At 39.2% G+C, this 27092-nt stretch overlaps 1 protein-coding gene across 4 annotated transcripts in view; it reads right to left on the bottom strand.

Annotated features, from left to right (window-relative positions):
- The window catches only part of CPNE1 (copine 1), an 80340-nt gene that overhangs the window by 5339 nt on the left and 47909 nt on the right, over window positions 1-27092 (bottom strand). For 3 of the 4 annotated variants that reach the window (XM_075177500.1, XM_075177501.1, XM_075177502.1), the window contains exons 2-13: window positions 17100-17259; window positions 10375-10503; window positions 8016-8195; window positions 7436-7510; window positions 6764-6835; window positions 6197-6280; window positions 5668-5757; window positions 3902-4000; window positions 3556-3642; window positions 3065-3124; window positions 698-831; window positions 1-55 (exon numbers count right to left, since the gene is read on the bottom strand). In XM_075177500.1, coding sequence (XP_075033601.1) covers window positions 1-55; window positions 698-831; window positions 3065-3124; window positions 3556-3642; window positions 3902-4000; window positions 5668-5757; window positions 6197-6280; window positions 6764-6835; window positions 7436-7510; window positions 8016-8195; window positions 10375-10503 — 1065 coding nt within the window. In that variant the 5' untranslated portion in view covers window positions 17100-17259. Of the gene's footprint in view, window positions 56-697; window positions 832-3064; window positions 3125-3555; window positions 3643-3901; window positions 4001-4045; window positions 4142-5667; window positions 5758-6196; window positions 6281-6763; window positions 6836-7435; window positions 7511-8015; window positions 8196-10374; window positions 10504-17099; window positions 17260-27092 lie in introns of all 4 variants that reach the window. The other variant, XM_075177503.1, reaches the window with a different exon arrangement.

The following is a 27092-nucleotide window of genomic DNA, read 5'->3' as shown; positions in this document are numbered from 1 at the left end:
CTGCCAGTTTGGAGGGACCTGAGCACCAAATCCAAAAGCTGGGAACTGTTTGTCTCTGTAAAGGAGGGAAGGTCACACAATAAGTCAGTGTAATGCTGTGCTGGATGGACACACTGATATAGATCAGAGGACACATGTAATTAATGTGCGCCTTGCAAATTAAAATTTCCTGAAATGCCAGTATTACTTTAAAGCATGTGCTTTTTAGGTTAAATAGGAACATTTCTAAAATGTACAAGCAGATCTAGATCTGAGCTTCACCGTGAATGTCAGTCAGGAAAGGGCTGAAGATTTACATTGGGGATGAGACTGAAAACAAAGGTGGTGGATTGCAAGACACGTCCCAGCCTCCAGCAACCACCATAAATTATGTTTGAACAACCACCCCCCAAAGTCAGTTTATGAGACATAAATACGGACTGCTCTGAGGTGTCCATTTTTACTTTGAAGGGAGGGGAGAAAGAACCCTTTAACTTTCACTTTTCTTTTTTTAGTAACAGCCTGGTCACTTTGGCACATAGGAATTAAAAAAAAAAAGACAGGAGCTATTACAGCTATTACTATGGGAAAACCTTCCATGCACGACACAGCTCTTACATCAGACAAAAGAATACAATGAGACCTTATAATAATCTGTCTTTCTGGAATAGAGACATTTGTACACACATTCAGAAATCAGTGAATAAAGTAGTCTTACGTGTCATAGTCTTGGACCACGTTGCCCACACACCAGATTGCTGTCAGATACTCGTTAACACCATTTGGGCTGATGAAGTGCAGCGAATCGGGCGATTTGGGATCTCCATTGGAGCCAGTGAAATCTATGCCCACCTGGAATCATGAAACATTTGTACATCATGACTGACCGATTACTGAAGAATACTGTGAAAGATCAAACTAAATGCAAGCTGTGAAAATCTACACAACACTTTACTTCTGTACAGCAAGTCCCAACACCACAAATATCAGTATATTACTTTTCTTTGGGAAACAAACGTTTCTGTGAAGTGCACCTTGCAGAGTGCAGAGTTATAGAACTGGAAGTCTTCACTATAATAATACTCTAAAAATCTGTTCTTATACAGAGGCTTCAGCTAGCTACACACCTTACAATGAAATTATTCAAGTAATATATTTTTAATGAACTGTTAATGTGACAATCCAATCAGATGTAAATGGTCAGAGACTGTTCATCAGTCAACTTTCAACCAAATCAAAAGTGAAGTGCAAGATTAGTAACTAAAGTCCAGTGATTCTACAGCTGCCCAATAGTGCCCAGGCACTAAAAGGTCTGCTGGTCTATCTGAATAAAAACACAATTGTAACATTTGTGAAACAATTGTATGTTTGTTTATGTTATTGTGTAGGAATGAAGTTGGAAAATACAAATATTGATAGATGTGTGGCCATCTTTACAGCACTCACAAGGGACTGCTTAACCAAGCAAGATCAGGGATTAGTGTCAGCTTAGAGTAACTGTCAGATAATCACTCAACGCATTTATGAAATACAAATAAAAAAAAACAAAAAAAAAAACAAACAGTTACATGGATATTGGGATAGACAAACCTTTAGAGCCAATATTTTTTTTTGAATCAGGTACTGTTTTATTGAGTTTTAGTACATATAAAAGATGAATGTACAAAAACAAAATGAAAGAAAACATAACATTGCATAACCTGCGTCAGCCGTTTTTCAGAACACCAAGATGAGATCAATGCGGGTATAGATATTGGTATAAGTATATAATAGTACAAAGTTATATAAAGTGGAAGGAGCAGGTCCAGATTTGACTAGACAAGTACATATGAACATAAATAAATAAATGAATGCATAAATATAGTGCGAGTAAAAATATCAGCGGTACCACTTAAAATTACCAAGTATATCAGAGCCAATTTAATAGAGTTGGTTTAACTTAGCCCGGGTCAAGCGGGGCTTTATCATTTTACTAGCTAGCATCCTGAACCACCCTTCTTCGGCTATACTTGGATTCGTACCATGAAGACCAGACTTCATGATATTTGTGCTCAGCCCTTCGTAAAGTATAAGTGTATCTCTCATGGTCCATAGTCTCGTTTACCAAGGCCCTCCAATTGTGGAAATCTGGTTTTACATTTGCAAGACAGTTACGCGCTATAACAACCTTTGCCAAGGTAAGTGCTATGAAAACAAATTTGTACAGAGGTATACTTAGATTATCCTCTAGTGATATCCCAAATAGGCATAACTTAGGTTCCAGGGTAGGGACACCAGGTACAACCCCAACAATACATTTCCATATTCTTTCCCAGAATCCATGGACCACCCGACACTCCCATAACAAATGCCAGAAGTCGCATCCTGTCTGAGTGCACTTAGGGCAATTAGCGTTCCGAGTCCTATCCATTGTTGCCAGGGACACTGGAGTATGATATACCCTGTGTAAAATGTAAAAGTGAATTTGCTGGAAACGAACCGAAGAGGTGGCGAGTTTAATGCTTTTTAGGATATCATACCACTCCTCCTCGTCAATTGTACCGATATTAGATTCCCACTGTATTTTTAGAGGTAATAAGCTGTTGCTAGACTGATGATGGCTAAGCTCCGCGTACACAAGAGCCGATATTTATTCTAATACTTGAAATAACTGACACTTCAAAAAGTGTCAAGCTCTTTTCTTCCTTAATATTCGGCTAACACTAAGCAGGAATGAGGTTAGACGTTAAAACTGAAATTGCTTATGAATCCCAATTTGTTGGCCTTTCATAAGTAAAGAGTTTCCAGTTGCAAATTATAAAAATAACAAATATATAAGTGGGAAAATAGCAGTAATAAATCAATTATTCATTGAAATTAATTAAACCCATGGGTAGTAAAGGTGATTAACCTGGACAAATGCAAAAACATGCCAAGAACCAACACTATGGGGTAATACAGAGGAAAGTGCTCTCATTCTTTAGCACATTCTAACCAAAAAAATCAAGCCAAGGCTTCTGCAAGTTGGTAGAACAACTTTAGTCCTATAACTCATTGCTGCTCTTTATATATCCAGTTACAGCTCATTGTCTCTATGAAAACTTACAATGAAGTTGATCTGACAGCCTCCCATCACGTAGTCCAGGAATGAGTACTCCACATCTATCTAGAGCAGCAAATATACAGATTTCAGTAGGTGACTACATGGGTACATTTATAGATTTATTTTTATTTGAATTGTGCATGCTAAAACGGACAAACTACACATTAAATAAAAAACAGCAAACATATATGCAAATAAAATACAGCAGTATCCTCTATGCGTTACAATATCCTACTTGGCACAGCTAAGAGGTCTGCTACTCAAATTGGCTATCATGCAACAGTGACGTCACAGACTTCTAGTGAATTGATAGTCTGCATTGACATGAATACTTGTTTCAACGAGAATAGTGCCTGGTTTCGTGTGCAAAAAGCTAATTAAACTTCCCTTACAAGTATCAGATTTTACAATGTCTGAACTGAATGAAACACATGCCATGTTACATAAGTACCCAGGACATGTCCACCATGCACATAGAGAAAAGATGGACTCACTTTACAAGACTTTATGCGAATGACACCAGAGTTCTTGTAACTCTTCTTCTTCTGCTTCTTCTGGGGATTAATGCACTCAAATTCCACCTATAGAAAAAAAACCAAGGGATTCCAGTGCTCAGGATGGTAATACAGTTGTTTTGTTTGGCCAAGGCATACCATGCATCTCATTGGGTGGACTACGCTTTGTGCAGACCCATAACCAGCAGAGTTAATAGCACTAGAATTATGCATGCATAATTGTTTTGATTTGGAGAATTAAATCTTTTCATACCACCCCTAACCAGGATGGAGGTAAGTGGTAGTGTTATTAGGCAGTTATGAGTAAAAACATTAAAGAGCTCACCGGAGAACCTCCTCCTGCTTTCTGTAGCTGAGATAAGTTAGTCTCAAATATCCCTATCAAGTCATGAGAGCCATCGCTATCATAATCAGTACAGTGTACCTAGAGAAAGAGAGGCACGTAGTGAGAAAGGGTATTAGGGCTCACCGCTTGCTCCTGAGCTCCCAGCAGCTTGGATGTGATGCACTCGAATTCTCCTATGAGATCGGAGCTGGAGCTGTCGTCGTGATCGCTAACTGAGAACTGACATTAAAAGCAGACAAGTGAGCCCAGACAAACAAACATTTTTTTCTTTTTACCATGTAAAACAATTGATTTTAGATGCATAGTGTTCAGTCTACACATGAGAGGAAATTCTATATAATCAAATTAGAAATTCCACTACTAAAGGATACAGCAATCAGACTTCATTAGCCACATGTTGCAGAACATTGCTTTATAGCCATGTGTAAGCTTTCTTTCACAATTACCAGCCAACACAATATCAGATCTTTAGTGTTCTTTCAAGGTATGGGCCTCTTCTGGGAAAAAGAAGCTTGTGTTTAAGTATTTTAATTATTATAAAAATCAATGGATGATAGTGAAAGAGAAATAAAGTGTTTGGCTGGGGTATGATAGAATCACTGGGAAATCCAAATACTAGTGCAAATATATATTGAACTTTGGCATTCTCATAAGAAATGTTCTTATTTACACATTTCACTTCAGCATTGTAAAGTGGTCAAAGCCTGGGCAGTTCCACAATAGACAATGGGAAACTGGTTCATATAAAAGAGTGCTACATTGCATGCATCTTTTTCAGTGCTGTAGCATTCTTATACGACAGAACACTTAGCAGTATTATTTTCCTATTCTGGTTTAAAAATGCTGCTTTTTAAAGATCACAAAGAGAGTTTATGACTGCACCAATATTGGGAGATGAGTTTGCAGTATAGAAAGCAATAAGAACTGATTTTGAGGTTCCTGCTAACTCACTATCTAGACGACACAGACGTACCCTGCAAAAGAGGCGAAAGAGGTGGCTCTTTTCACCACAAGAAGGCGGTTTCCTCTTAAAAACTATACAGAGCAGGAAGACGAGGTTGGCTCCTGATTGACATATTTGCAGACAGAAAGATCAGTGATGAAAGTAAGTGGATCTCGCTTCGCAGTATGTGAATCCCTGATGTATAATACCTAAATATTACTTCTTACACCATCTCAGCTTCAAGTATTTGAAGGGGCGTGGCTTCTGAAACTTGCCTATTACCTCTTCAAGTCTGAGAGATTGGCCATCTGCAGTATTTCTGAATAGATGTATTTCATAGCCACACATTTTATATTATCCAGCCACACAAATTAAAATTTATTCGCATATGTGTACATAAGTGTTGTAATATTGTGAGTTTACTGCAATAAACAGTCCTCAAACAAATAAAAAAAAATGCTGGTTTTTTTTTTTCGTTTTTATTAAGCTTGAACAATCCCATGTGATACCATCCTAGACCTTAGTCTTTATTTCAGTGAGGTGAACAGATAAAAATACACTATACGATGATCACACATTGAAATAACTAAAGAGAAAAGAGTTGGAAGACAGACAAAAAAAATTGAGTCCCTATTTCGGCAAATTATACCATGACCCAGCCAAGCCTACCGACTTTACTGCCCAGTATTCAACTGCTTGCTCTGTTGACCAATTAACTTTGGATACTAAAGAAAACAAACAGATATTTGCTTTCTGAAAAAAACAAGACCAAGTTACTACTTGTCAAACACATATTGCTCACCTTGATGGGTTTGTTCAAGTCCCCAGCACATAAACTTTGTAAGGGAACGCTGAACTTTTTCCAACAGGGATTAAGATTGTTCTTGACCACCTAGAGACAGGACACACATAAAATATAACCTTTAAGGTGGCCGCACACACTGCAATGCTGCCATTCAACACACCACATGTGCAAAGAACAAATTGCTGCAAAGGAGAAATATCCCGATGTGGGAAGGAGAGGGATGCAAACAACGAACAGTACCATGCACAATATTTCATGTTGATCGATGCAGTCATCAGCTGATAGGTTGTTCCAAGTGCCCCACTAGATCGTTTTGTGCCAGAAAAGATGGTAAATTAAATTCTAGCAAAATCAGCACATGGGGCTAGTTTAACATCGCAATCCCAACTTTATTTATTAAGGGACAGGTTTCAGTTTTAATTTCAATTCTTTAGACAGTGGGATATAGTTCTAAAGAGCAGCTCTTTGCTACAAAATAAATGTTAATGGAGTTTAAGTGTTTTTGGCAAAAACTCTGTCATTGTACCTCGGACCTGTAAGCCAGCTGCCAGGACCCGTCATCTCCTTGTCTGAACAGTTCCAGGAATGGATCAGACTTACCAAGGAAGTCCTAGGGGAAAAAAAATAAATCAGACAAGGTATGTGTTACTTACAATACACTAAGACAATTACATACAAATATCTCATCTAAAACAGCCTAATATAGATTTATCTGAACAAACGACTTGCCATATTGTGTTCTCCAGTTAATAGATAGCTGTAGTCATTGATTAGTTAATATCCCCAAGTATAAAATACCCACTACCAAGCAAACTAATGTTTTTAGCTCATGACTTTACATATAACCAGTTAAACATCCAATTTTAAGAAAAATTATTCTAAGAGGCAAATAAAGGTAGTTCTAAACTGAGTGCATGTCCTCTGCCTGTATATCCCTGACTAAGGGGTTATGAACTAAACCAAATTGTTACTGTCCACATTACTGGCACCAGTGGTCACAATCAGTAGCTCACATCAACACGTAGAAGTTGTGCCAAGTGCACTGTCTATCTCAGCTTATTGCTTAAACTATAAAACACTCATATTTCCATACCTTTTTGTCTAGGTTCCTAGCTTCCACTTCTAAATTCACAACCCGAGTGTCCTTAATCTCCTCTGCAATGATCTGGTAAAAAAAGGGTCATATTATAGCACAAATTACTACAATACACAGGGCAAGCTCAGACAATGGTCTTGTTAATATAATGCAAGACATATATCCTTAGTCAGTCAGAATGAAAACACAAGTTTATGGCTAAAATAGTTAGCCATAAACTTAGTTTAAAAACATTAACAAATGACACTCATTTCTAAGTGCTTCCTTTCCAATCCATACTTACCTGGCCAGTGGACTACTAAAGATAGACACAAGCGCTTAAAGAGAACTTGCACCAGTAAAATCATATAACGTGCCCCTCTTCATACCATCAGTTTAGAAAAACAGGCCTACAATGAGTACTGTACTAGCAAATTGACGTCTTACAGCTAGATAATAAAAATAAACTAATTGTAGAGCAGCCGGGAGCCATTGTGCATACCAAACAGGCTCCAATAAAAAACATTGGCATGATCCCTGCCCTGGGGAAACCATCATTGGCTTTACAGTCTAGACATATAAAAGCTGCTTAAGAGAGGTCAAAAGGAGATTTAATAAAATTATATATCTGTATCTAATGTGTGAATCTATGGTTATCAAACATTTACACACTTTAACCACTCAACTTACAGTAATCATCCCCTTCCCAGCAAGTTTTCCTTTCTTCAGTTCCAGCGGCCCTTTAAATTTACGATTGGACACAATCTAAAGGCAAATTAAAACAACATGGGTATATATATATATATATATTCACACATACAGCACATATTGCAGAAGGACTCAACCCATCCAGTTCTCCTTATTAGCGTAGTAATACTCAGCAGTGAGACTGCAGATATCTGGTAGCCAAATGCACAATGAGATTCAACTTTTGGTAACAAGGAACTTCAAGAAGAAAAATGGGACATAAAGACCTTAATCTGGTGAATAAAAATTATGCAATGCGCTCGAAATAAACAGAAAATACAAATCTGCATCATAAGATTTGTACTATGAGAATTTCTCATTTAAAAAGGTCTGATAGGTGGCCATAACCTACAGATACATTGATAAGTATCTCTGGAGGGGAAGTTATCACTAAAACCCACCCACAAAAAAACAAAACAAACCCCCAAAAACCCCACATCAGATTGGAGTGATTTAACGGTCATCATCTATGATGGAATCTAGTCTGTAGACCACTGGATATTATTTCCCAAACACATCATACCTGACCAAGAGTACATTCAAAACCTCCAAGATAATCATCATCGTTCAGATCCAGAGATTTGTTGTCAATGTCATAGACTCCAAACTTAATGCTCTGCACTTTCTCAAAGTAATAATCGATGACTGGCTTTGTGGAGAACTCTGGACTCTGACAGTTCTTAACTTTCTCTGTACGGGTCAACTAAAGTAAAAAGAATAGAAAAGAAGGGAAGCGAGTGTCTAAAACAACTTTGGTGCTAGATTTTGAAATCAATGTGAAATACAAGGGTTGATCTGACATTATGAAATATTTGACACAAATTTGTAAAATTAGATACTGATGGACGGGGTACGATAAGCATCCAAGAATGTTCATATTGTCAATATGTAAATCTTGCACAATTGTGTTTCTTCACTGGATACAGTTCTAACAGATTTGTATATAAATGAGTTATACTATGTATTATTGAGTTTCCATGTGATAAGCACTTTCCTCTAATGTTTTCTAAATCTGATCATCTGATGAGCCACTTGATGACAGCAAGTTATTTTTCCCACCAAGGCTTTTTACTAATACAACTTTTATTCTCACAAATAAAATGAGTTTTCTCTTTGTGCATTTTAAATTAAAAATTTAAAGCTGTGAACTGCAACTTTCATAAAAAGTTCTAAACACATTAGCACTACCTAAAAATAGCTGAATGACCAATGACACTAGTAAATATTGGAAATAAAACATCCAGTCAAAAATTTGTGTGCACCAAATCATTTTACAGTTCACTTATTACTACAATTACATTTCAATCCTCCAGTATCTGCTAGTGACAGCAACCTTCTTATTGCATGATCATTAGATGTTCAGGAAGATGTATGCACTCAAAGGGTAAAAGCGGTAGAATGCCATCACATGTAGTCATAGCGTTCTCTATATTTATAAAGTACCATCTTCTTCCAAAGCACTGTAAGCTATGGAGGAATGGCAAACAAACAAACACTGAAATAAGAGATTACAAAATTAGCTTTGGACCTGTTGTGTCTCTCTATTTGCACCAGAGCAAAGTATGAAGTGGGTATATTTTATGGGTGTTCCTTGCTTGGTGGAGGGATGTACTGCCATTGCCATTCCTACTCTGCAAAAACAACTGTGCACCAACTTAGAGCTGGTGGGCTACAAATCTTGTCCTAAACTTTTAACGGTACCCATTTGTGCCTCAATGTTGTACTTTGGCAGATATAGCATCTTGTGTGTGCACTCTGAGCAATGTTATTAAAAAGCACAAATTGTCACGTGCTAAAAACAGCCCCGATATTACTAGAAAATCAGTGATTGTTAAGTGGTAGGAGGATGGACTTTCATGCAATGTTTGCCTTTGTACAGCGTATATTAAGATTTTTCCGCTTATCTGCACACTTCTAGGTGGCGCAGGCGTACACCATGGCGTGTGCTGGGTACACCATACAGACATCTCTGCAAAATCTAGGTGTCTTACTGTGTGCATCAAGATTGCTTCATAAATTGCCTCCTGCGTGTGACTGTTTCCTCCAGGGCCCTTCTATACAGAACAGAATGTGGACGAGTCTTATGGTGGCCACATCAATGAGACCCCATCTGTCGAACGTCAGGGTCAATGATAAATTTGGCCACAGGTGTAGGTGGGATAACTGGACAAGATTAATGTTTGTCTCTCAGTTCAGCCTTCACTGCAGCTTCTGTGTGCGGTCGGGAGATAGCTGCGCACACACCAATATTATTGTAGATTTTCACAGGGCCATTATCTGGCACTGTATTCAGTTTGGGGCCAGTTATGCCTCAATATCGCAGTGTGCAAATAACTTTAGAAAAACTTCTGAAAATATAAAACACCCTGTTTATTTTATCTACTACCTTCAAATGACTTTCGGAGATCATTGCATTTATGAGGGCCAGCGGAGGTTACAGATTCTATTCCCTGATCAATTGAATATTTATTTACAGACATCACCTTATGCTGTACAAAAATAAAAGGGCTTCTCAGAGACTTAGGCTAGAACTAGGCAATTGTTTAGAACGATACAAATGTGAGACAGAGAACAGACATCAATTTACTCAGGTGGTCCTGTGTTGTCTACTAGTTATTTAATTGCTGCTGAGTTCTGGTGTGTCATATGCATTGTTGTGCAGAGAATGCCACCAAAACACTGTGGTCAGTACCATATTTCAAGAACACAAAAGACATATCTAGAAGATAAAAGGTCAATTGTATCTACTTTTACAAAAAATATTAGAATTGTCTTGATCACTCATTTAAGATGAAGATAAAATGTCAAGGTTCCTTAAATACTGTATTTTTCCATTAAATTAACACAAACCTAACAGGATGTATTTGTAATAATTATTTTACCTCTGACCACTTTCCATCACCGACACTTTGTAACACCACACACAAGGGATCAGATTTCGATCCGATGTCCTTATCTAACAGATCTGTGCAAGAGATGGACAGCTGGACTTTGGTCACACATTGAGCCATCTGTAAAAGAAAAGAGCAATGATTTGGATGACCGGTTATCCAGGCCGGAAGCCACATTAAGTCCACAAATATTTTAGATATAGTCAACATGAATAAAATAATAGCTCAATTATTTGCAGGTTTAACCCTATAACCAAAAACTTTTGAAATGGGAAACCTAAAGAGGAGCCAAACTTTGCTGTAAGAGGAACATGGTATTAGGAACAAAATTGAGGTTACCTATAAGCATTATGCTGAATAAAGGTTCTATTGTGTTTGAAAATGGAACATTTCACCCTACTAATAACTGGGGTATGTATGTATGTATGTATGTATGTATGTATGTATGTATGTATGTATGTATGTATGTATGTATGTATGTAGCGCCACCTGCTGGGCGGAGTTATACACTGACCTACTAAATTCTTTGTGTGTGGAAAAAAAAAATCAGAAAGGGCTGAAATTTGGTATACTAAGATGTTTTTAATTTGTTAATTGTTAAAAGTGTTTATAAAGATTTAAAAAAAATATATATATATTTCTTGAAGGAGAAGTGACAGTTGGGAGTGGTTGGTGGTTGCCGGGGGTGGCAGTGGGGAGTGGTTGGTGGTTGCCGGGGGTGACAGAGCGAGAGGAGTGTGATACTCAGGACCGCTGAGAGAGATCCCTGTGTCTGGATAGACATGGCGATGAAAATGAAGGATAAGGTAATGGAGAAGAATGATGAGGTGGTGACATGTGGACAAAACCACGTTAAAAAAGGGCGCTTACGTCGGGAAGTAACACCTGGGCTATGGCCCAAATGCATGACAAGAACGTTTTTAACACCTTAAGTAGCTTGATTGGACTAGAATGCATGAGTATCATGCACGGGTTAACTTGTATAAAAGTAAAAGCCTAGCGGCGTGTGTTAGTGTGTGTGCGGAAAAAACTATTTTCTCAGAAAGGGCTCATCCAATTGACCTGAAATTTGGTATACTACGGACATTTGACAAAAAAATTAGAATAGTGAGGTCAGTTAGCTTCCATCATCCCCCCTTCCCCGTATGTATGTATGTATGTATGTATGTATGTATGTATGTATGTATGTATGTATGTATGTATGTATGTATATGTATATATATATATATATATATATATATATATATATATATATTTTTTTTATTAGAGATACACACATGTATGAAAACGGTAGGTAAAAGTAAAAGCTTGAGAGTTATTTTGTGTGTGTAGTAATGAACTAATTGTACTGGACATTAACCTGCCTCAATTCATCCAGGGTGTGTACTGGATCAAACTTACGAAACATGTCAGTAAAACAAACACATTGATTAAAATAGAGAATTTATGTTTTACAAGCAACAAATTACAACCGGGAGCAAAGTTTTAGCTTAAACAGCATAAAACTTATTATCAAACCCATAAAAAAAATAAGGAGAGTCATCCAATATAATGGTGGCCCCACACAATGCACTATGGCAGCCAATACGTGGCAACATACTGCTGTGTGGCCTGAAAAACAAGGTAGTGGCAAATAATGATCAGATCAGTTTCAATCAAATTATCGGGGAATGTTCAGAAGATGTCTAAAATGGCGCCTAATGGGGTGATGCAAAAAGTGAAAACTGGATATTATCCAATTTAACCACTATGGGCTTGATTCAAGCCTGAACGCAAATTCAACGTATGTTGGGGGGAAAAACAAAGACATGGGATTTGAATGTAGTTCCACCCGTATTCAAATCTCACACTATGTTCCATTTGAATCTGAGTGAAAGTACACAGTACTTCCCGTACTTAGCCACACAACAGACTGCAGCAAACACAGAAGCATATATACAATAAGTGTCACATCAGAACACAAGAAAAAACCTTTTTTGATCATGAAATAAACGTCTCATCATAACCATGTATAGAAACATTTTTTTTTACGTTATAAAAGCTTTCAAAGTGTGTTCTTACAGTATCTAAACTGCATACAGTTGATCTGTGCTTATTGCATGCATACAAGTAACTAATAGATTATGCCATGTCAGTCACCACCATAAGCCAGCATTTACACCTGCTCTGTAGTGGATGCAAATTATACAGGTGAAAGCAAGCATAATTAATTATGAGAAACACGGGATTTGAATCAGTCACATTTGTGTGGGAATGTCCTTAATGTGCATGGCATACGTTAATCCACCCTTCCTCCCCCCTATACAGTCGTAGGTGTCATTTGTGTTCAGACATTAATTGACTGCAACTGCATTCATTAGCACAAGCCTGTTTCTGGGCATGCACAGAGCTATTTCATGCAAGATACGATCTGCAAACGGACAGTCCGAACATGAATCAGGTCCAATGTGTGTAGTCAAATCAACAGATCAGCAAATGTATGGCGAGCTTGACATTCTAGGTGCCACTGAAGAGTCCAAATTAATGTAGCACATTATATCTGAAAGAACAATGTACAAAATAGAGCTGACTGACAATGCTTCGAAGAAATAAAAAAATTACTTTTTCCAATATGAACATCCAGCATAGCTATGACAGGAGCTGCTTACTCTGTCAACCTGTATTTTTGTTGTTTAACTGTTTTACAAATTTGTCTTGGGGTTCCCGTTTACCATTACTGACAAATTCTACCAGTGTTAATTGCTACCACCACCAGGCTCCTTCACTGGCACATGGAACCCCTGATTTCCGTGTGTTGTATATAGCTGCTGCAGGACCTCTTTACTGGTGACTGGCCAGTTCCTTTCTTACTTCAGAGCTCCACGGTGGCAGAGTGTGGTCTCAGGGTGCTGGGTTCAACACAGGACTGTTGGTGAACGGATTAGATGTTTATCTACTATCTGTAGGTCACAGGATTACAGCAGATTATATGCGTTGTGCAGGACATTTAGTAAGAATAGTATTTATTGCTCATAAATAGCCCTTAAAAGCACTCTTACACCTCACTATGTGATAGTAATGATCACCCAGGAGTAACAAATGAAAGGCTTTACAATAGGCTCTGCTGCCCTTTGTGTATAATATCTACACACATCGGTAGGGGTAAATCTGCTTCCTGTCCTTTTAACAAGTACTGGTTAACAAACCTTGCATGTGGGGGCTGGGACTCCCCCCTCTGTTCCCCAACTCCACTAACTGAGCAATTTAATATACAAATCTCCTGCCCAAAATACTTCCAGGAGACTTGCTCTGGGGTCTAGCTCCTCCATCACTGCTGGCTGGAGCTGAAGCAGGCTTCGCTCAGGGGCTGTAGATGATTCCCTCCCCCCACCCCTGGCTAGTTACCAATATAATATCACTGAGTGCATGCTATTTTATAAATTGCTTTATTTAAAAGGTAGAATTTCAATAGTTGTACTAAAATTGTATAAGCACTGTCATTACTAGCTCATACAAGTCTGATGCAATACTTCTAAAAATTTAAAAAAAAATTAAATTCAAACTTATTTAAATAAATTCATATTCCGTACTATTTTGACCCCACCTCTCTTGCCAATTATCGCCCTCTCTCTTCTCCACTATGCCTCCAAATTACTTGAGCGGATTGTCTGCAGCCGCCTAACCAGGCACCTCGCGGACAATTCCCTCCTTGACCCTCTCCAATCTGGCTACCGCCCCCTCCATTCTACCGAAACTGCCCTGGCCAAGGTTACTAATGATCTCCTATCAGCCAAATCCAAGGGTCACTTCTCCGTACTCATCCTCCTTGACCTCTCTGCAGCCTTTGACACCGTGGACCACCCCCTCCTGCTGCAAACTCTTCTCTCTCTCTCTGCCTCTCTGGTTCTGTCCATGCCTGGTTCGCCTCTTACCTCGCTAATCGCTCCTTCACTGTATCCATGTTTGATTCTTCCTCCTCCCCCTACCCTCTCCCCGTAGGAGTCCCGCAGGGCTCTGTTCTTGGCCCTCTACTCTTTTCGCTCTACACTTCCTCCCTTGGTGCTCTCATCTCCTCCTTCGGTCTTCAGTATCACCTTTATGCTGACGACATTCAACTCTATATCTCCTCTCCTGATCTTTCCTCCACCCTCCTCGCTCGGGTATCCGACTGCCTCTCAGCCATCTCCTCCTGGATGTCCGAGCACTTTCTCAAAATTAATATCTCTAAAACTGAACTCATTGTCTTTCCTCCGCCCAGACTCCCATCCCACCATGATCTCTATATTGTCGTCAATAACACCACCATCTCCTCTGTCACCCAACTTCGCTGCCTGGGTGTCACCCTCGACTCCTCTCTCTCTTTTGCCCCCCACATTCATTCCCTTGCCCAAGCCTGTCGCTTCCAACTACGCAACATCGCCCGCATCCGTCCTTTTCTCTCTCAGGATGCCACCAAAACTATCATCCACGCACTCATCTCCCGCCTCGATTATTGTAACCGCCTCCTCACTGGCCTCCCCCACTCCCGTCTCTCCCCCCTCCGCTCTATACTCAATGCGGCCGCAAGACTCATCTTCCTCTCACGCCGCTCCTCCTCTGCCTCCCCTCTCTGCCTTGCCTTACACTGGCTCCCCTTCCCCTACAGAATCCTTTTCAAACTCCTCACCACCACTTACAAGGCTCTCTCCAACTCTACTGCCCCTTATATCTCTAACCTCCTCTCCATTCACACTCCTGCCCGCTTCCCTGCGCTCGGCCAACGACCGCCGCCTCTCCTCCACTCTTATCACCTCTTCCCACTCCAGAATCCAAGACTTTTCCCGTGCAGCCCCCCCTTCTCTGGAACGACCTCCCTCGTGCCATCCGTCTCTCTCCTACTCTGTGCTCCTTCAAACGTGCACTCAAAACTCACCTCTTCCTCAAAGCCTACCAACCATCCACTTAACCCCCATCTCCTCCCTTTAGCTCGCCCTCCCTTCTCTCCTCTTGCCTCAACTGGCTCCTCTTGTGCCTGGTCTGTTTACCCTCCCTTAGGATGTAAGCTCGTATGAGCAGGGCCCCTCCCCTCCTGTATCCATACCTGTTCTTCCGCTCCGTCTTTACTGCATATGACTGGCTGGAGTTTCTGAAGTATTGGTACTTTTTGTTTATTGTTCTGTATGGTTTCACCCTGTATAGTCTACTGTTAGTACTGTGTGTGGCGCTGCAGATACCTTGTGGCGCCTAACAAATAAATAATAATAATTTTACATTTCGCATTAATCCTTAATGTGGTTTGTGATCGTACTATTGCTTGGTGTGTTAAGATTTCTTTTGTTGAACAAAGCTTAATAGACAGTAATTGGGTTGCGTCTACCAATTTTCTGCCTGCTCTTTATCATTATCAGTAATTTACAGACTTTGCCACATACCCACCAGTATCTCATAGGTGTGCTCAGACGTTGCTTAGACACTGTGTGGAACTTTGTAGTGAATGCTGCAACAGGAGGACAGATGTATTTTATCTGCTCGCCTCAGCACTGTCAGGTTGGGAAGGCGGCCTCCTCATACTTTTGGCTATGTAGTGTATACACACACCCAGTGTGCTATAATCTTTTCGTTTACATTTTACAACTACATATTTATGAAGTTTGGACTATACATTACCTTGCAAAATTATTCAGACCCTTGACAAATTACATCTTACAAGGGGAAAAAAACGGAAATATTCTGTTTGCAAAAGTATTTCATCCCCACACAAATGTTTTGGGCAAGTATATACCAGCTTTGCATACTGTTCAGTGTGGATTATGACTTCTTCCTCCATGCAGATTTGCTCCAGGTTAAAAACTACTAATTTTGACTTTCTGTGCAATACATACATTTTATTTATTTAAAAAAAATAATAAATATATATATATATATATATATATATATATATATATATATATATATATATATATATATATATATATATATATATATACACACATATACACACACACACACACACATCCCCATATATATCTATACATACATATCTATCTATATCTATACACACACACATACAAATAATTGGGTCACAGCAAGCAGCTCAGTGCTTTGTACACATCTCACTGCTCATTTCTGAATGAATGGCTTGATGGCAATGAGTGAAATAAATCGCTTGTGCCCCAGCAAATTCCATTACCATGACTCACACACACACACGGAGTCAATATCCACTTTTGTACTTGGTTCATGTGAAGAGAAATACAATAGTTTGAAAAGCATTATGAAAAAGGAAAGGTCAGCACAAGGTGTGGTATTGTAACAGGGGATTTACAGAGCAAATCCGTCACTAAGGTGCATTTGGCAACAGCTGCTTATAGATTTTATAATGAGAGAAGCTGAAGGATTTGAAATCATAGAGATAGCAATGTAATGCTATAACTACACTGCAAACTTTTATACAGTGTTTCCAGTTCAACAGAAATTGCAAATGCCAGAAGGAAGATTGGGCAGGAAGATGAATTCCCAGGCATAAAATAAGCTAAAAAAAAATGCAAAAAAATAAAAAACGCTGCATAGATGCAAAAAGGTAATTGCTATTCGAAGGCCTGGTTTAGTTCAGATGAAGAAGGAAAAGGGGAGGGAGCAGCATTCCTCTGAAACTAAACACCATGCAGCTTTCACACAGATCATTAACAGATTGGCGAGATACATTGTAACCTGTATTTTAGTCAGCTTTTATATAAGATAATCATGTCATTGCTTACCTTCAATCAGAAGAGGTAATGTACAGTGTTTCACAGTGCTGCTTCTGCAAAGGGTGAGGCACCTTCCTCTCTGGAAGAGGCGGTTTCTTGTGCTCAGACAGAAGTGGGTGATTGCACTGTCAGTCACACCCAGGATACACCCTCTGTGAGCTGAACACAGCTGCAGAAACAAGAGAATGCACTTTTACTAAATCACCATCTTAAAAAAGTGCAGACAGTGGCGTAAACAAAGATTTCCCAGCTATATACTTGCAAAAACTTTCTTTGCTACAATTATACCTTTCAAACCACTTCTGCCCACCTTCCAAAATAACCCATTATAGCAGAGACAATGAGGAATATATATAGAAACTGGAAACCTGTAGTGCTGCCCATCACAACCAGTTAGATATCCACTTATTTAAATGGCACTAGTAAAGTGACAGTAAAGCTGGCCACAAACACATCGCTATATCACTATTATCAGCACCAAGACCAATACTGCAGCATGTATGGCCCCCAAAAGACTACAATGCCCACACATAGCCTCTGCACACAGGGTAAGAACACAAGACACCCTCTGACAGTCCTAAACGTCACAAAGCATTCACCACATCCGTGCGTTTTGAGGACCAGTCCTCTATTTTCAGTCCACATCGCTTTCATTATATTCTACACATGTACCTGTGTCTAGTAGATGCTACTAATTTCTGAGACCTTTTACATTTACATAATGTGCCCATAACATGTCACTAAGTTTTTAGGAAATACAATGCCCCCCTTCTAATGCCAGCTTACAACTTACATTCTTTTGTGCAGAGCAAGCCTCTGGCATTGAGTAAAACAGCCACATCTTGCCCAGTTTGTACATCCTCATGAGTGGCCAAATTGGACAGCGACACATCTTTTTCCCCTTTGCATTAGTTTTCAATGATATGCCCCACAAATTTTACCACATACGGACATAGAAAAATATAACACTTGAAATGTTAAAGTGTCCACGGATATGAAAAGGCTACTAATAAAAGACAATATGTAGAGCATAGTGTCCAACTTTCCTGCCCACAGCACTGGGGTCATGCGCTAAATAGCAGACAGGACCCTATTTGTGGAGTTCGAGTGTCCTCCCTGTGTTCATTGGGGAATGCCAGATATTATACTCCTTTCCCACAATACACACACAAAAGTAACATTATACATACAACATACAAGGCTGGACAGGATGTCTCAGAAATCGGTATGCTAAATGTTGTTTTACTAAACATGAGGTTTTTCTTGGAAATACCACCATATGCACAGTTTACACGCTAGAACAAACAGTCTAACAAGATAATCCAATGTGGCCTATAGTAAATTTTTTTGTTAGGGACCAGAAAAAAAAATTAAACGAAACAAAAAAAAAACAACCCATAAAATGAGGGTTTTCACGGCATGTTTTTAAATAAATTTTCAGGAGCTCACCAAATGATATGACAAATCTGAACAGAAATTTTTAGTCCCATTGAAGTACACTGCAAATAACCTTTTAGAGTACGTACACACAGACGCCTTTTAGGCACTCATGATAGTTTGTCTGACCATTGTTCACCATGAACATAGCGCAATTGCACAATGGACACCTGGAAAGACCATGGATGAAGCACATCCTATTGTCATTCATCCACTGAGAAACACATGTACTACAGGCAGATTATTCATAAGGTTGGCTCACTATCTCAAGCGTAAGTTTTGCTGCATTCACCATGCAGTGCAGTTCATGTACCACGCGCACATTAAGGCCTCATATCCTCTAACATTAAAAGTACATTGAATTTACTAGCAGTTGTTTGATTTGCATTTTTAAAAATGCAAGTTCAAAGCATAAGTGAAACCCCATGACAAACTCTTAAAAATAAGGAGTATGTCTGAGCACTTTGCACTCCTGTTAAGCTGAAGGAGGAAGAATACAGAATAGCATGTATCCAACTGCACAGCACATTTAAATAGAAAGTCAAACATCCTAAAAAGGTATAGGATATATTTATCAAAATGCTAAAACGGTAGCTCTTTTATACTGGTTAATTCCATCAGATCTTGTCAACCCCCACTAACTGCTCACTCTCCTCCCCAAAACTTTCCATCCACCATGTACTTCCAATCCGCCAACCTTATCCACATATCTCCACCACCCTTCTCCTGTGCAGTATAGAATGTCAGATCTGTTTGAGGGATTTAGAAATGAATAGATCATGAATGGGTGCAAGTTGTTACAAACTCCTTGCCATTACAGACCTCTGTATCTGTGCCCTGCTGTCTCTCCTATGGGGAACTTTCCCTCAGCCAAACTCTAAGACCTGGAAACAAACAAGGCGATGGAAGGTGCAGTTTTGAGAAAGTAGAATGCCTACTTCAAGTCATACCGGCTGAACACTCCCTCTCAATCTCTTCCTTTGAAGTCCACACTATCAGTCTATTTTATCCTCTCCATCTTTTGTGTTGCTGTCATTTATTGCCCACCCTCAGGTTCAGTTTCTTCTCTTCGGCCACTAAACTTTTCACTTATTCCTCCTTTGGTTTTTTCAAAGTGGACCTCATCTCCCACCCACTCTGATGCACACTCCCTTGACCTGGTCCTCCTCCAGCTTTTGCTTCATTTCCAGTTTCTCCAACTTCACCTACTTACTCCCCGACTACAACCTCCTTCCTTCAGCCTCACCCTATTTTATGCTATCCACCCAAATCCACACACACAGCGACACCCAAGTACTCTTAACCCAATCCACTTGTCATTTTCACCAAAACAACTTTTTCCTATGACTGCAATGTCCCACTCTAACCACACTGCCTCCCATCTAGAATACGGACTTCAACCGTAGACAATGCAGCTCCAGATACCACATACAGTCTCAGATGATCCAAACCTCAACCATGGCACACCAAACAGACTCACCACCTGCAAATTTGTCCTTGCACTGCAGAATACCACTGGAGAAAGACGCTCCTATCCAGAATTTCTCCACTATAAATTCATTCTTTCATCTTACAGCACTGCCCTTTCAATTGCAAAACATACTTCAAATGTCTAATATCTACCCAGTCTAACCCATATCACCTCTTTGCCACCTACAACCACCATCTCTGCCCACCTGCACCTCCTCCCCCTTCCTTTGACAGTCCATGATTTTGCCACCTACTTCAAAAAGACAAAATAGACATCATTCGACAAAATATATCCTCCTGCCAAATTCCACACTACACCCACTCTATCCACCTACACTCCCCAATCCACCCTCAATTCATTCTCTCCAGTAACTGAAGACCAAGTATATGCACTCATCTCAAGACCTCACCTTGCCACCTGTTCCCTCAATGCTCTCCCCCACTGCATGCTTACCTTGCCATCCTCTCCCCACCCAACTGACATTTCCATCAGTCTTTAAACAAACTCATTGCACCAATTCTAAAGAAACCATCTCTTGATCCAGCCTCTCTCCCCAACTTCCGCTCTATTTCACATCTCATTGCAACCAAACTACTTTGGTGATTGGTAAAAAAACTGCCTGTCTCTTTTTTCTCACTCCATTCTCGACTCTCATCAGGCTCCCGTCCCCAACATTTCTAGGAAACTGCTCTAACAAAAGTGATCAACGCTGTAAAGTCTAATGGTCATTTCTATATACACATTCTCCTGGACCTCTCTGCTGCTTTTGACACTGTTAATCACGCTCTTCTCCTACACAATCTTCACTTCTTTAGCCTTCATGACAGGTAGTAAGAAGTGAAGCAGGAAAGAACTAACAAACTACTCCTTTAGTGTTTCTACCTCTGGCACATTTTCTGATTCACTCCCACTATCTGTTTGGATCCTACAAGGCTCCGTTTTTGGTTGTTTACTTTTATTCACTGTACAACTCTTCTCTTGGGGAACTAATTTGCTCATTTGGACTTCAGTACCACCTCTGCGCTTAGGACATCCAAAATTTATGTCTCTTCTCCTTACCTCTCCCCTTCTGTACTATCTTGTGTCTAACCATCTTTCTGCTATCTCCACATGGATTTCCCAACGCTACCTAAAGCTTAACATGTCCAAAACAGAAATTATCTTCCCTCCTCCCAGTAGCACCACCTCCCCTCAAATCTCCATCTCCACCAATAACGCCACAATTTCCTCAGTCATCCAAGCCCTTTGCCTTACTGTCTCACTTCACTCCGCCCTCTGCTTTATTCCTCACATCCAGACCATCTTCAAGTCCTGTCGAATTCAACCTTAAAAAAAATGGAATACACTGTTTTCTCACTCAACATGCTACCAAAGCTCTTATGCTTTCTCATCTCTCGGCTTGATTACTCACCCTTACTTCTACCGCTGACCTGCGCCTTGTCTCATTTCTAGTATCCACCTCTTGCACGTGCCTATAAGACTTTTCTTGTGCTGCTCCCCCCTTATGAAATTTCCTACTATGCCCAATCAGACTTGCCCACAGCCTTCAAATCTTTATATGCTCTCTGAAAACCTATTTTTAGTGCTTACTCCTGATGATATGACTCACATTAATACACCCTCACAACAACTGTCCCAATCTTCACTCTAAGCCACACTTGCTCCTCTTGTTTCAGCTGTGCCCTCCTACATTCCAAGCGGAAGCTCTCTAATGAGCAGGGCCCTCCATACCATTTGTTTTTAGGTTTATATTTATTTTGTCTACCTTTATGTCACTGTTTTACGTATGTCCTGTTTTTCCTACTGTTAGGTGCTGTGGAGCACTGAGGTGCTAATTAATGGGAACATAATGATGGGAGCGCCACATACTAAGAGTTGCACAATACAAATCTGACAGTGTCAAAGCTTGCCATGTTTAGGAGAGAATATAAGAAACATACTGAATATTAAAGAGAAAATATAGTCTCCATTTTACATTAATATGTCAAATATTGTGGGGGTCATTCCATGTCAAGCGATTCAATACAAATAACTGGACCATTTTCTTTTACCTTCATACTCACTTTGGACACATTTAGTACCATTAAAGGGTCCCAACTCAAAAAACCAACAAACAAACTTGCTTGCTTGAAAATGTTAAACCAAACTGGAAATTGCGAGTATACAAAAACTTAACTCTCAGGCCAGGATTGAAAATATTTCAATAATAAAAACAACAATCTGTTCAGCATTTAACAAGCTTTAATTTTATACCACATTAGGTTTGAGAAAGTTAAATTTTTAAGCTTTTAGCCTTGAAATGTTGACCAGACAACCAAAAAAAAAAAACACTTTTTTTTTAAAATTTGCAAAGTTTAAGCCATGAAGTTTGCTCTTGATCTGATCTATTTTATTTTTAGTATTTGATTAAACATTCTAAAATGTTCACATCAGTGTCTACAACAGACTTAAAGTACTGTGTCTTAGCAGGTGGACATGGTACACATCAGAATGTTACATTACTGATAACTGGATAATGAATATATAAAAAGTTAGTATTTGATAACAGATCAAATCTGAGTAAAACCTAGCAAACACATGGTGTACGCCTGCAACTCCACAGTGCCATTTAAATGAACAGCTGATGAACAAATAGGAAGGAGAAGATAGAAAGTGTTTAGAGTACACTAGTGTGTGCCAGTAAACAGGAGCGGTTCTGGAACATTACCAAAAAAGTGCTTAAGATTTTGTCAACAATTTCCGTGAACGCCTAAAATTGAAAACACTCTTTATAGCTTAACAGCAATTGGCGTACTAAAACTAAATTTATAGAAACCGTTTAAGTGAAGGAAGCAGTCCTTAGTTTAGACTTCTCTGAATACTACTTGTGTTTTATATAAAATCAAGGACTAAAGTTTTTCTGAAATAACAATCTTATCTTGAAAAAAAAAACAAACAAAAAAAACAACAAAACAAGTTATTGGAAATTGGATCAGTTGATATGGATTGATACTGCGTATTATATCACTGTACAGCATACATAAAATAACTGGGAGGAGCGTTTCTAATTAATAGAGCAAGTTCAAAATACTAATTCCTCTGCAGCAGGCTGCCATGTTAGGAAGGAGGTTATTCTGGTCAACAGTGTGAAATTAAAGTCTATATTCGCTCTATAAATCCACATTTTTGGTAAAACCTGCCTCAAGTCAGCAGGATGCAGAGATCTCAGAGGAGAATTTGTGAATTTGGTTAAGATTCAAATACCAATGTGATAGGATCTTAAATTGGGTTTCAACTACTGATAAGCTAAGGGAGCTCACATGTGTGGCCTGAAATATCTTCTGCCATTCAGTATCTGTTAGAGGCCTAGGCAAGTCACTGTTCCACGCATTTACAAGTTGTGGAACTAAACAAACATATCTAGGAGCATTTTGTACAGGATGGCGATGGAATGTCCTGGAGCGGTGGAAGCTAAACATATGGATTCAAAGCATGTTGGGTCCCTTCCAAATTCCGCTGTGTGTCTTAACTGGAAATAGGCCCGTTGCTCTTAAAATAAAGCAAATTACTCCCTTATGTCCAGGGAGGTGTATATGCCATCACATCCAGCCAGCTGACCAATCCATGTCACCCCAGCCCTAGTTCAAGTTGCTAATGAAGAGCATTGTATGCCCGAGGGAAAATCAGGATTGCTGACAATGGACGTAAGTGGGGAGAAAGTGGAGGTAAGGCTGTCCCTGACAATCAAGTGTTGGTCTTACTATGGGATGTAAGATTTTGGGAAGCTTTGATATCCAAGGCATGAGCTGGCGTGCTAATGGCGATTCTTCAACACCATCCATTGTTTCTTACAGTTCGATGACAATCAATCCAAAACTCTCCAGAGCATTATGGTTTTGTAATAGAGGGAAAGCAGAAGTAATCGCAAGCCTCCTCTATCTTTCCATTTGTATAGTAGATATCTCGTGTCTACATCTGAGTCTTTTACCCTCCCTCAGGCGAAGTCAGATAGTTTTCTGTAGGTCTGACAGAAAGTCGTCATCATCACCACCATAATTTATTTATATAACAGACACAGACAGAGAGAGACTAGGGTCAATTTTGATCGCAGCCAATTAACCTACCAGTATGTTTTTGGAGTGTGGGAGGAAACCCACGCAAACACATGGAGAACATACAAACTCCACACGGATAAGGCCATGGTATCTCTCCATATACATATATCATAGTTGTATACAGTATGAAGACTGAAATAACATGAGCGTTTGCATTTTAAAAAAAAAAGCATTCTATATATAGTATGGATTAAGAACATTAGATTTATGTATTTAATGTAAAAAATATATTTTTAAACCAACTATATATTTTTTTAAATATACTGTTGAGTTATTAATTTATTTTACAATATAACAAAATTTTGTATGCATCCCGATGTGACCTTATATTGCACATATGCTTGTGCGTATACTGCACTCTATTCTGTCTGTTAAAAAAATGTCAAGTACCATTTAGGCAGAACTCCCAGATTCAAAAACAAATTAAAATCAGACTCTAGATTCATTCCACTAGCTGCAAATTTCATACTAACTACTAAAGCAATAAGTGTTAATTGGTATTTTTTAAATCATGAATATAAACACAGAAATTCAACAAAAAAAATGGATAGAAATGATAGAAACTATAAAGCACAGGTAAGGGGAAATTTTAGTCAATAGTGATCATAATATGATAACATTTGTCTTGTGCTTTAAGAAAGCATTTTATAGGCATATATGGGTGTTTCTGCAGGTCTGCATGAAACGCACTGGCGTGCTCTACCTACGTTTGTACATCCCTTCCCTCCCCCCTCAGGCTCACCTGACATATGTGCCGACTCAAATGCCATCAAACAAGTAGTGCGCCACAGCTTAGATTGGTGTCTAGCAATAAATAAAATTGCTAATCTACCCTCACCGACAAAATCAGGCAGAAATATTTATCCACAACAAAGATTGGTTAATGCCTTGATAATGCAAGTAGCAAAACGCGCATTGGGTGTTCACCTCCCTATTTGATCGATGCAATTACCACCTAGGTAGACTAATCACTCATTTTTATTGTTAGTCTGAATCACAAGGGGTCTATCATACGATTTTAAATGGGACTATTTTGTCCCCCTGATTTTTGAGTCTATACTGTGGGAAATACAGTAGAGGGCTAGACTCTATAAACAACTACAATCATATATAGCTATATTAGCAATTAGTGGTTATATCATATGTGCAATATTCTTGATAACACTTCAAATATGACATTTCGTTAATCATAGAAACAGGAGCTCATTGACAAATGAGTATATATTAAGTGAGCAGGACCACTACTTAAATAATGAATATACAAGACTAGTCTGCTCTCATTGTGCAAGTATGCCATCCAGTGCAGTGGACTCTTTACTTGTATTACTTCCATTAAATATACTCCTATGCCAAAATTTATGAATGGGCTTATTGAGGTGTTATATTTAAGAACACTTATTGTTGTAATTGACCGTGTTAATTCTGAGAATGCTATAGTCAGAATATTGATTCCTGCACGTAATCATTATTGTATCAACTTACAAGCAACATTAGCTAAACTATTGTGAGATACACAGTTGGCATTATACTCTATTATATAAATTATTAAATCATACATGATCTAGGATCACAAGGTCCAAAGGACAGCTGGGGGATGCATTAGAGGGTTAGATATAACCTAGAGAACACACACAGCTGGTTTAGCCATCTCACAGGAAACAAAGTAGGATTTATGAATCTCTTGAGACGTTTAATACAACAATTTTCAAGCAATAGACCAATACATCTACAGTTATTTATTCCATATATAGAGTTTTACAAACATTGGCAAGGCATAATCCAGCACCCTATCCCTTTACCCAGACTGATTGTATGATTTAATGTTTAAATCTCCATCTCAAACTACTTCCTTGGATCCCCAAGGTCTGATACCACCTTCAAGCCCACTATTTGTAGCAGCCAGAAAACCACCAGTCCCAATCTCTAACCCTACACGCATCAACTGTGGTGCTTCCAGCACTTTTCCCATTACCAGCATTCTGGAGTGGAACAGAAAACCTATACACTGCCAGGACCCACCGATACTCTACACCAGCATTTCAGTAGTGCTCCCAGTTTGTATTATGCCTCAGTTTTGCCCACAATTCATAGCTTACGACACAGTATAGTCCCAGTTCACTTCATGCCACACATAAGTGGTCTCAATTAATAAAATGCTATATTAGCAAGCTGTGTGTCTGATTGATTCACCTCTTGTAGACATACGAGACATCCGTTCAGCAACGGCAGCCAGGAGGAACTGCTGCGCATACACAGTTCAATTTCGGCTACCCCCTGCTGTGAAAGCAGCTCCAGCGTGACAGAATACAGAGCATGTCTGGCACATGTACTGAGGTTTACCGACCCCTGATAAAGCAGGTGAAATAAGTATTGAACACCAACATTTTTCTTAGTAAATATATATTTAATTTGGCTATTGTAATGAAATTTACACCAAATGTCAGCAACAACCCTTGCAATCCACACATGCATAGAAATCAAACCATAGATGTCCATAAATTAAGTTTTGTGTAATGTAAAATAACACAGGGAAAAAGTATTGAACAAACTTCCTGATATTTAATACTTTGTACAAAAGCCTTTATTGGTAACGACAGCTTCAAAACACCTCCTTTATGGAGAAACTAGTCGCATGCATTGCTCAGGTGTGATTTTGCCCTATTGTTCAACGCAAAGTCTTCAAATCTTGAAGGTTCCGTGGGCTTCTTCTATGAATTCTGATCTTCCTTTCCATTGATTTTCAATTGGATTCAAGTCAGGTGATTGGCTGGGCCATTCTAGCAGCCTTGTTTTCTTTCTTTGAAACCAATTGAGAGTGTTCTTGGCTGTGTTTGGGATCATTGTCTTGTTGAAATGTCCACCCTCGTTTCATCTTCAGCATCCTGGTAGATGGCATATTTTTATCAATAAAATCGCTGTACATTTTTCCATTCATCCTTCCTTCAAGTATATGCAGTATGCGAGTACCGTATGCTGAGAAACAGCCCCGCATGATGTTCC

Source organism: Mixophyes fleayi, chromosome 6 (assembly GCF_038048845.1).
Source record: "Mixophyes fleayi isolate aMixFle1 chromosome 6, aMixFle1.hap1, whole genome shotgun sequence".
In the NCBI taxonomy this organism is placed as follows: domain Eukaryota; kingdom Metazoa; phylum Chordata; class Amphibia; order Anura; family Limnodynastidae; genus Mixophyes; species Mixophyes fleayi.
The sequence above is the reverse complement of the archived record's forward strand: the minus strand, read 5'-3'. Positions and strand labels throughout refer to the sequence as shown.